General features: G+C 45.3%; 1 protein-coding gene and 1 long non-coding RNA gene across 2 annotated transcripts in view; both read left to right on the plus strand.

The window, feature by feature from the left end:
* The first annotated feature begins 720 nt into the window (after positions 1–720).
* On the plus strand, positions 721–1,728 carry LOC135399490 (uncharacterized). Its single transcript, XR_010424304.1, has 2 exons — positions 721–1,205; positions 1,550–1,728. It is a non-coding gene; the product is annotated as an uncharacterized LOC135399490 (long non-coding RNA).
* Positions 1,729–6,389: 4,661 nt separating this feature from the next.
* Positions 6,390–11,903, plus strand: part of LOC135400179 (dynamin-1-like protein) — a 28,603-nt gene continuing 23,089 nt past the window's right edge. Inside the window, exons 1-5 of the mRNA XM_064631916.1 lie at positions 6,390–6,569; positions 7,351–7,495; positions 8,012–8,142; positions 8,219–8,305; positions 8,367–8,529. Of these exons, the coding sequence (XP_064487986.1) occupies positions 6,468–6,569; positions 7,351–7,495; positions 8,012–8,142; positions 8,219–8,305; positions 8,367–8,529 (628 nt within the window). The 5' untranslated portion in view covers positions 6,390–6,467. The remainder of the gene's footprint in view (positions 6,570–7,350; positions 7,496–8,011; positions 8,143–8,218; positions 8,306–8,366; positions 8,530–11,903) is intronic.

Raw genomic sequence — 11,903 nt, forward strand, 5'->3', positions numbered from 1 at the left:
AAAGAATCTCAAAACAAATCGAAAACAACCGCATTCCACGGCGCTTCCACAACTCCAGCGCTATCCATGCCGCTGTAGTCCAGAAAAGCGACTATTCATCCACCCTTCCACAGCGCATGTGCAGACTTGAGCACAATTTGAGCTCACATGTGTAATGTAATAACGAGTGACTATAATTTATGACACCCAAAAATTATAGTCATGTCATGTGACCTTCAATAAAAGTAGCGAAAAGTGCTTTTCGTAATAGTTCTTCAGTTGTTTAATACAAGAATAAAAATCATTAATAGTGTGATAAAGAAAATAATATAGTGATGTTGATTCAATAAATAATACGGGGTTTGTAAAGGCATCCTGTCTAGAGCGCAGCCCTGCGACCTTGGAGTACAAACGTAGCATTAGACAATGCGAAGAAGTGATGAGGTCATGCAGCGCAGTGTTTGGAAGGCCATATCCATTGTTTGGGGTTGATCTGTCCACAGTGCTGTGTATCTGTGCTATAGGTGCGCTCCCCTCTCGATATCGACGTAATGCATGATTTTCATACAGCGTGATGTCATAATTTGATTGATGTCTTTAATGAATAACAGAGAATGGTTTGGTCAAGGGCTCTGTCTGGAACACATTGCTCAGTCGACCGTTAACGGGATAAAGAGTGCAGCCTCAGATGTAGCCTCTGACATTGGGATGACGTCCGACCAATGAGCGAGACGTATACAGCCGCCGGCTCTAAAGCGAAACGCACCGCCTCCAAAATAATGTCGCCACCGGCGCGCGTACGCTAACGATCTCTGATTGGCTGCGCAATATATGTATAAATATTGGGATGCTCATTGGTCTAAAAAACTGGCGTCAGTTTCCTTTGCGCTGATTGGGCGAGAGTCATTTGACTGAGGAGCGAGCATCCGAACGCGCGAACCGCTCAACGGAAGCAGTCGAACGGAGGAGAATCACGTCTGTTCGGCCACGCGTGTTCTCTCGGACTGCAACCGTTGTGCACGCAGACGCTAGGGGGTAGTTTGAGGGTTTTGAATGCTTTAGATTTAGATTGTGGCGAACTGCTAATGTGAGAACGGAATGGCACATCCACCTCATCATCACAACAGCGGGAAGACGAACATGTGATGGAATCCCTGCACCTCCAAAGGACGCAGAAATCGTCAGAGAGGAAGTCTGCACTCTTTCCGACGTACTGCAGGTGAACGGTAAGACAAGTTTGATTACTTTTTTGTGACTGGAGGAAGTAATGCAGGTTCATCACGTTAAGTGCATTACGTACAACATTTACGAGTCACTCGGTACGTTAGCGGCGTTTCATTGTGCAGTGCATTGCCGTAACTTGTACGTTTCTGATATGCCGTTAATCAAATTATGTGTGGTTATGCTAGTTGTCCCTCATGCGCGTCGCAGCCGTTCATTCACTGTGATCTACGAACATTCGTGACAAATGCCTTGGTGTTCAAATACAAAATCAAGATCGATTGCCTATCATAGCAGTGATTTTCGTGCAGAGTTACGGATCATCAATATATTTTTTGTTTTGTTTTAGTTCTACCGCAGCCATCGGCAACAACGACGCACATAGCCCAGCATTGGCTTTTGAACTGCCCTTCGATGTCGAAGCACCTAAAGCTCCAGTGAAGCCTGTTACAAGACGTAAAAAGATATGTACTGTAGCTTTTTCGAGGCAGTTTCCGAGGACAAATAAAGTTGATTTGTCATACATCATCGCTTTTTGATTGTCTGCTTTGGGACAGCATGATCGTTGCTCTACAGCAAGACAGCAAGCGCCGAAGACAAACGGACGAGGCTGGGGGGATAAGGGGGACGAGAGGAGAGACGAAAAACCCCAGGAGAGAAGGGGAAGGAGGTTGGGAAAGGAGGTCGGTCTGCGCATGCGCACTGGGCCCCAGCTTTTTTCCCGCGCTGGCCAGCAGAGACGCTGTGAGTGGCTCCTGGGGATCACGTGGTTTGGGCGCCCGCCATTTTCCCTGGACCATTGCGTAAACGGCAGCTTCCGGCGGATGACGTATATTCAGCAATGATTCAGTTCTCGGGTTGCCTCTCCTCAGGTAAAGTCGAGTTGGTGGGATGCTCCTCGCAACTGTTGGTGGTTTGGATGCTGACCTCGGACGGATTTCGTGACAAGTGGATTCACGATAAGGAGTGTTTTAGACTGAGTGGTGTGTGTGCCGGTATAGTTTGATGCCGGTAAGAATGTTTTCACTTCGTTCAAGTGAATTTGCTTTAGGCGTAGTCCGCTAACCACTGCATTATCTGTGCACGCTTTCCTTCGTTGATGTTCTAGTGTCCTTGTGAGGGATAGCTCTGTATTTTCATTTCTTCTTCAAACGAGGTTATCAACATTACTTGTGGAAGCAATATCGTTATTGTCTTGACATGCCACCATGATGACGATAGTGCTGCCACACGCTTGGTTAGGACGAGAGTAACGCTGTCATGACGATAGGGTTCGTACACAAAGTATTCACTACGGGATTTTGATTTGTGACTTTGTCCAGGGCGAAACAGCGACAAAATTCAGTGCCCTGACGCGGACGTGCTACACGGCTCTCCCCGTAATAGCTTTGACCAAGCTTTGTTTGCGATTAGCGGTGACGTTTGCATAGCCTGCCTGTACATGTTGGACGTTGGTTGTTATTGCTGCAATTCGTGCATGCCCGCCACTAACATGTTTTTCTGTCTTCCACGAAAGCTGCCATGATAGCGAGGATGCTGCTATACCCTGGGCTGCGGTATAAGAGTAGCACTGATGTAGCGACACACTTCGTAATAATTTTGCAATTAAATTGGTTCACAATGTAATTGCTTGGGGGCAGACTAAAGACATCACGATTCAGTTATCTGGCTTGCTCTCAAACGGTGAGGACGTTCGCGCCGCTCTCCTCGTGATACTCTTTGACCCCGCTTGGTTTGCGGTTGTCATCCACATTGAAAAAGCACCAGAATCACTCTGGTGTCTTTACTGGCTGTGCTTTGGGACATTTCTCGGATTTTCTTCTCTGATGTAACATCAGAATTCCCTGGTGCTCCTAGTGTCTTTTCTCTGGTGTTCCACACCAGGATTCCTGATGTGTTTGCTCTGGTGCTGCACAACATGACTTCTGGTGTTTCCTGATGAACATTACACTGTTGAACATTATGATGTCTCATGGATTCGATCCCGTTATGTGCTTGGTTCCTCAGCGCCCTCACGAGGCACTAAAATGTGTGCATAGTCGAGAACGTCAGGAAAAAAAAATACACATAACAGCACAAGCATAGCACGCACATGGTGTTTGTGCTGTCCTGTTTGTTTTTCTCCCAGCGTTCTCAACTATGCACAGCTATTAGTGGCATGTGAGGGTGCTGAGCAACCACCCCAAAAACACCGAACGTTCTCTGGACGTACAAATAATGCCCCAAGGAATTCGAACGTCCAGTGGATGTCCTCAGAATATCAATCGGACGTACGAATCCGTCAGGACATTGTTCGTACATCAAGGATTCTGGTTTGCCACATGTATATATGAATGTGCAATATTCAACCAACACGCTCTGTTCGTTATTTCGTTAGTAAAAGCTGCTTGTACCCATTATACAGGGTGTCCACGCTAAGTGTGAACAGATTTTTTAAAAATATATATAACACTTTTTCCAAGATGAAATCAATTGCAATATAGCATATGCTAAAGGGCATTCCCTAGCAGTGTATTAGCAAAGTCCAAAGGCAATGTCTTAATTAACTTTCATTAATTAACTTTTTAATTATAAAAGCTACAAAGTTGTCCCAATGAGAACATCTGTTCCTTTAGGTCACCTGATATCGTAGCTGTTTTCAGAGCAAAGATCCGTTCGATAGATCGCCCGCAAAAAATTCGTGAAGGAACGCCATTTTTTTCTTTATTTTCTTCATTGCGCTTCTTAGAAGACGCGTCTTTCTTTCACCCCCAATGTGAGAGGGAGAAAGAGCACACTATCGCCTCTCGTGTCCTGGAAAAAGATTAAAAGGAAACAGAAAATGCAACCCAAGATAAGGCCAGTTCCGATAGAGTCACCCGATACATTTATTTTTGTTTTGTTTCCGCAAGTTAAAGCTCATCTTCGACGCATGAGGCGGCACTGTGCTCCTTCCCCCTCTACCGTTGGGGATGAAGGAAATACGCGTCTTCTAAGAAGCGCAATGAAGAAAATAAAGAAAAAAATGGCGTTCTTTCACGAATTTTTTGCGGGCGATCTATCGAACGGATTTTTGTTCTGAAAACGGCTACGATATCAGGTGACCGAAAGGAACAGATGTTCTCATTGGGACAACTTTGCAGCTTTTATAATTAAAAAGTTAATTAATGAAAGTTATTTAAGACATTGCCTTTGGACTTTGCTAATGCCCTGCTAGGGAGTGCCCTTCAGCATATGCTATATTGCAATTGATTTCATCTTGGAAAAAGTGTTATATATATACACTTGCACTAGCGGGAAAAGAATTTCTTTACCGGCTAGCGGAATTTCTGACGGGGTCCTGGCTGAATTTAAGGGATTCTAGGGGATCCAGACTCTCGCTGCATTTTGGCTGAAAAACCCGAACAATCGATTTATTCCCTAGAGCATGCTAACTTCCGAACCGAAACCAGCCACCTGAAATTTGGTATCTGACGGCAGTTTGCGCGCAAGAAGCTCACTTTCGATTCGCTCGCTTTCCTTCTCTGCAAGAACCTCTTTGATCTTTTTGGAGAACACACACTACTAATACCCCGGTCAGACCACAACATTAAAGGACTTATATTAAAGATCCTTTAGTAGTTAGGGCCGTAATTTCGCGCCATGCGGACACAAGCGACTTTGCTCTGTCCGTAGGGCACGAAATTAAGGCCCTAACTACTAAGGCCAGAGATGTCGCTGCACCCAGCACACCATTGTTTACAAGGGGAAATAATGACATATAACCCGAGATTTTTCGCCAGACCATGAATTAGAGTGTGTATGCGAAAGGACATCTTGCTCCCTCTTGTAGTAGACCAAAAAAATTTTGCGAGGTATGGCTCCGGAACCCTCTGCTAGGTGCATGCAGCTGCTTCGAGTACGAATTCCTTTCCGAAGTTGTCGGAAACACAGGAAAGAAGAAATGGACAAGAATGCGAAGCAAGCTCCCGAACACTGTCAATACAGGTGAAATCTTCATAAATTACAACATTTTCAGAAACTTTTCAGCGTTTAACGGGTTTTAGTGGATTCTGGCGGAATCGGTTGGTTACTTTGGCGGATCGTTCGTCTAAAATGTTGGCAACACTGGTTGGCATAGACAATGAGAATTCCTGTTCGTTTCGATGCGTACGTATGGGGCTCCTCAGGAAACACAGGAGAGGCCGTTTCGAACAGATCTCCGTGGGACCCTCTGGCGGCCGCTCGTGTCAAAACAGCCATTACTTCTTGTCCACCACGTGATCCTCTCTAGAGTTCCGGTTTAGCAACGCTTTGTTGCTCGCGCGGCTTTCGTTCCTTCCGCTTTGTTCCTTCCGTCTGCGCGGCGTTCCGGTCTTGTTACAGAAGCGTAAACCATGAGGCAACTTCCGAACACATTCAAATAAAACTCCCATGCGCAGCGTTCATCGCAATGCAGATATCTGAACTGCAGGACAATCACGACTCCCGTCATCTGCTTTGGGACATGGCATGCGCATGCCCTTGGGGTCACGTGAGATGGTAGACAGGAGCATCCCAGAATGCAATGTGAAGGCTGGCACGCCCGTTCCAATGGCAATGTGTTGGAAGTGCCGCTCCTGTGTTTCCTTCCTCCATGCCCCCAATGCTTGTACATCACGGCGCTGCTTCAAGCGCTATCATGCATCGCAGTTCTTTCTGATGGGGTACCTCTGAAACGACAACACCAGTGAAAAAAAAAGAGGCCAACTTCGACGTATCAAGGTGAGACTGCACATCACTGCACAGAACATACTGATTGTGAGCCCATACATAAGGAGGCCTGCACATCGTACTGATACGTATCGTACTGAGCCGTACGTACGATGTGTGAGCAGAGCCGTCATCTTCCTGAGGCAAAGAGATAAAGCTATAGTGTTTCACGATATCAGACAATAAAGGACAGTTGGCTTCACACTTGAGTTGGATCCACTGCTTTCGGAACAGATCATCCCTCGCGTTTTTCGCAATGCGAAGCGCATTGGTCATGAACTGTCATGGTGGCGTATATGTGGGTTGGGGCAGTCAAAGACAGCGCTTGCTTGCCGCTAGAACATTTCGCTCCCGGACTCGAAGTTTACGTGGTCTTGATAGCGGTCATTCGACCCGGGCCACTGTCAAAGTTACACCTGTCAGCCACTGGCTCAACGCCCGTCATCGGGTGAAACTGGTATCAACATCACCACACCAGCCGCAGTAAGTCTCGTGACATTCTCAGGCCAAAACGGGTTCAGTTTGCGTAGGCATAAAAGTGGTCAGCGCAGCTGAGAATGGAAGCTTTAATACCGGTGATTAATAAACTGCAAGATGTCTTCAACGCAGTCGGCACTGAAGGGGTACAGTTGCCAGAAATTGTCGTGGTAGGCGTCCAGGTAAGAATTATTACGTGTTCATCATACCATTACGTGTTGTCATCCATCGCGGGTGATTTCCCTCTTCACCTGTCTCTAGCGTACGGACGTTTAATGAAAAAATAAAAAAATCGAAAATCGAATAATTTAACACATCAGTTACTATTCGCAGTGCAATATGAACTATGCGGTACAATGTAAGACAGTAGATATGTCCCTTCAATGAGTTTCCAGTACATTTTCTCATCCTAACACACCGCACCGTCCACCAGCTCCCGTGGCATAGTGGCTAAGATGATCGCTTTCCACGCCGAGACTGGGAGGTGACACGGGTTCGAATCCTGCCTCCGGCTGTGCTCTCTCTGAGGTTTTCCCTGGGTTTTCCGAAAAGTTTCCAGACAAATGTCGGCACAGGTCCCCCTGAAGTCGTCCGGGGACGCATACTAAACCCCCTGTCCCCCGCTCCTTCCTACTGTCCTCTCTCCACCTGACCACGTCTGTACGCCGCTCATAGCCACAGTTGCTTGGCTGCGCTCACATGGAATAAAAAAAGAAAAACATTGTTCCTGTATCTCTTCTCAAATCTGCGTTTTGTCCAACACGGACAGCGTCGCTGTAATTGTTTAGCTGTAACCGTATTTACTGAATGGAGAGCGAAAACATGAAAGCAACAAATCTCGGGCTATCAACTTTTGAAACAGCACAACTTCAAAACTGGTCAGTGTGGGAATGTAAATGAAGCGTATTGTTGCCGTGAATCTTGAATCGAGGCCACTCACTTTCTTTTTTTCTTTTTTTGTAGAGCTCTGGAAAGAGTTCTGTCCTGGAGAGCTTGGTCGGGCGAGACTTTCTCCCACGTGGTTGTGGCATCGTCACTCGAAGACCCCTGGTTCTCCAGTTGATTCACATCCCCCCTGAAGACCCCGTACACAGTTCTGCGGACGAAGGTATTATTCTGCCTCATTTCGCGTTAATGCATCGCCTTCGACGTTAATCATTTTCATTTTCGCTCCAATTTTCGATACTTCGAATTCGATAATTCTGATTCTAATTTCGATAATTCGAGACCAAATTTTCCCACGCGTCAGTGTTGAAACGTACTAATGTACCGAATCCATCGTTTACTTTTCGTCCTGGGTAAATCTAAACCAGTAAGAGGGTCAAGCATTAGGGATTAATTGGAGGCATACCACTACGTGTCCATTTTGCCGGGTTGTCGGTTCTTCCTCAAGCATGTCGGATCGTTGTTTGCCACAAGCTGTCACACCTCTCACAACTGCAACCTAGTTTGGTATTGCACTACCTTAACCCGTAAATCACGATACAAGCAAAGGTCCAATGAACACTTAAGGGCTTAAGGGCTCAATGGATATATTGTGTTTGTCTGTATCTGGTGGATGTGAGATAACAGGCTTTCTGCTACCCCTCCCATGCTCAACATACGACGTCGTCGTTCCTTACAGAAAAAACAGACACTCCGGATCCGGATGAGTGGGGGACGTTTCTGCACACAAAGGACAAAGTCTACAGGGATTTCAACCTCATTCGTGAAGAAATACAAGCGGAAACAGATCGTTTGGGAGGGATGGATAAAGTATGACCCACATGACAGTTCCCGGGAGTTGGTTGTGGTGTTGGTTGTAGTTATAGCCATGGTTATTTTCCTTCAGGGGATTCACCCTGAACCTATAAACCTGAAGATATTCTCACACAGGGTAGTAAACCTGTCTCTAGTAGACCTACCAGGGCTAACCAAGGTGAATAACCAGAAAATTTGCTCTCCTGGTGTGTCAATGATTGCACCGTGGAACTCCGCAGGTTCCCGTGGGCAACCAGCCGCAGGACATCGAGACGATGATTCATGGTCTGGTCTTGAAGTACATAAGCAACCCCAACGCCATCATACTGGCTGTGACCCCCGCCAACACCGATTTCGCCACTTCGGAGGCAATGAAGCTAGCAAGAGAAGTAGACCCTGAGGGTATGCATATCCTTCTAATATATTCTCTCACCTATAGCGTAGGCTGCTTTGTTTGCGTTCAACATTGCAGCTTTATGAGCAGCAGGTTGCGTTTGATTGTAGAGGCAAGCTACCGCTCCGATGCATGTTTCCGCAAATGTTCCGTGAGGGGAGTTGAGGGGCATTAAAGGGACTATGACATGACTTTTTTTTTTTTTTGCTGGAAACTGTTCTTCCCGCCGAGAAACTCATATGCTAGAAAATTTTCCGGGCGAAATCGCTCCACTCTGAGAAGCGCGCGCTTGAAGTGTCTCTTCCTCATTCCACCCCTCTTGCGCGCATTCTCCTATGAATCAGGTAACCTACGGGCTGTGCTCTGGACCCCGTTACGTCACTGGTGTTGCGCAATGCCCCGTAATGCTCACCATAACCAGCTGTGAGCCCGTTGGCGTTCGCGCCTGCCAGTCGCACCTAGAAGGTCACAAGGTCTCTGGTTTTTTACTAAAACTAAAAAACCGTTTGCAACACTTGCGCCGGCAGGTATTACACGTGAGCTGTACCTTTTCATCGAACGTGAACGTCTTCTGCTTGGGGGCCGTTCACAACAAGGAACCCAAGCACCCATCTCAGCTGATATGAGGTTTTTATCGACGACTTACGTGGGCCTCTCGCAATTCACCGAAACGTTGTATTGGTTGTATCGCCGTCACCAATGGACAGTGCCTGGTGGTTGCCTAGCGTTCCAGTTATATTTACGTGTTGGCAATCTGAGAATAAAGCAAGTGCGTTGTGAAGTGCGACTGTGATATTTGGAAGCTCTCCCCATGTGTTACTCGATTTCTTTGCACGAATTATCGTAAAAGATTGGGAGGTCTAATGTTTCGTTTTACTTTGTTTCAACTCGTGTTCGTCTTTATCATTACTGTTATTATTCAGAGCAGCTTCGCTCTTTCAAGCGATTCTGATTTACTCTGCATTACATGGTCTACAGACAGGACGGGCTGGCTGTATTTTGCCTCAGAATATGTTTCACGGAAGAGTTTGTGTTTTATGAGGTATTCAATGTTGAGCACATCATAAATCTGAACAGCAACAACCATGCCAACAGGAACTCCACTGCAGCGCATTCTGTAAGAGTATTGTACGCATCGTACTTATTTCTGATAACTGTTTGTTGTTTAACACATTTATTGTTCAACCAGGTTTCCAATACATTGTAATACGTCTATAACTCCGAGACTGAGGGACACAAACTAACGACACCAGCTCCCCTGCGTCATTGTCACCTTATGCAGCTGTGTTATATAAGCTTGAAGTCGTCAGTTGAGGTAGCTGGAAAGAAGCAAAAAGCCCCAGTAGTCACGTAACATGTCCCATATTTTGCAATTAAAAAAGAGAAGTAATTGGTACTTTTTCAAATCTTGTTTTTGGTCTTCTGATGGAAATCTGCCTTCTTTGTAAGAGAACTGTTCAATTCGCCACCTGGACAGAGCATCCTTAGCTGCAGGCTCCACCGAGGACGTGGGCTCACTTGCATACGTGTCGAGGACTAGGGCGCACCATGCTCAAACACCTGAAATGTCGGCATTTAAATCAAATACTATACTAACTAAAATAAAAACAGCAAATAACTGAAACTGCTAAGTGATGTTATTTATAACCCTAGCACCTGGCATACAACCTTATGGAACCAGGATCAAAGGGAACTAAAAACAAATGTGATGGACATCGGTGATCACAAGTGAACAAACATGGGTGATCAGCTACACTACGCAATTGCTAATTGTGCAGCGTTTCATGAAAGTAGATATATTCAGCAATAGCAGACACATGCAGGACAGCATGTTATAGCAGTACCACTATCTGTACATCAACATATCCACATTATATGCTACACATGCGTAATATTTATGCATATGTCAGCACAGGATGTATTCTATTTTACATGCTACACAGCTCATTAAAAAGCTGTATTGGCACTAATGGTATCAGCAAATAAGGGTTGAAGTCGCTGCGCAGGCTTTCCTGGATGCTCATTTTCTACCCATTTCGGTAGAGCTGCATTGCAACCACATTTCTACTCCAACCAGTTTGTGTATAACTGCAGAGTAAAAACAAACTACAGCGTAGAAACTGTCGTTCTACCAGCTTGGGTAAGAAATTCTAGCATTTTCTCTTAGAGCAAACGTGAGAGAGAGGAGCAAGGGAAAGGGACGCTTATACCCGCGGGGGAGAAATCGCGTGTGGATTGGGACGAAATGGTAGAAGTACTGTCCTGCTGCAGTTTTGGGTAGGAAATTCTACCTTTTTTTTTTCTTAGAGTGTAGGGTTGGTTTTTTTTTTTGTAATGCAAAACGAAGCACGAAGATTGTAGGAACAAAATCCCCTGACGACATGGTGCATCAAAAGTAGGTTTTTTTTTTTATTTTGGAGGCGAGCTGCAGGGCATTTGCTGGAGTTGTTCTGGCAAGTTATCTCGGTGAAGGACTTTAGCTGCCATATACTTGTGCCGCCCTGGTTTGAGAGGAGGAGGAGGATAACACAGCATGCAACTTCAGCTCCGGAGAATACAAATGGAATGTAGTCCACCTGAGTAATGGTTATCTTATAATATAGGAACAAAAGTCTACACCTCTTAAAAGCAACCAAGCTCATTCAGAAGTCAGCAAGAAAATGTCCTTCTTAATGTCATATTTGTGCACATGACAAAGTAAACTAAAAAAAGAACAAAAAAACTTTTGAACAGTATACACAGCTAGAATGCTAGGCAAGACAATGCTGCAAAGAGTAATCGGAAGGAGGCTGCAGAGTATAGTGGGTTGCAGTCATGATGCTGTCTCACCTCAGGTATTTCGAGGTTCGTTGAGGAAGCTACCTGTAAACATGAAAGTTGATGAGTGAAGACAAAGTAATTGATACATATGTTTAATATATTACATAAACATTTTGTAAAGGTATGTTTTGTAAGATATACTGCTAAGCAAAGTCTATTTTTATCAACCGTGCACCACCAGAGTTAAGTGACTAGGTTCGGTAACTTCTATTTTGTCTTTATTTATTTGTTTAGTCTCTCTCGTGCACTCTTAAAAATGAACTTCACCGCATAGCACGCTCTTGGCCAACCATCATGTCGAATGATATCGTTATCTGCCCTGATTTGTTGAAAACGGGAGGCGTACGCCTTTTCTGTGACAATTATGAACAGCATAAGTGTCACAAAAATGGCGTACGCCTCCCGTTTTCAACAAATCAGAGCAGATAACGATATCATTCGAGATGATGGATGGCTAGGAGCGTGCTATGTGGTGAAGTTCCTTTTTAAGAGTGTGTGTCGTAGGCTTCCAAGTCCTCCGCAGATGAGAATTAACCTATTTACAGAATCATGAAATCTGTGA

This window comes from Ornithodoros turicata, chromosome 7, assembly GCF_037126465.1.
Source record: "Ornithodoros turicata isolate Travis chromosome 7, ASM3712646v1, whole genome shotgun sequence".
Taxonomy (NCBI): domain Eukaryota; kingdom Metazoa; phylum Arthropoda; class Arachnida; order Ixodida; family Argasidae; genus Ornithodoros; species Ornithodoros turicata.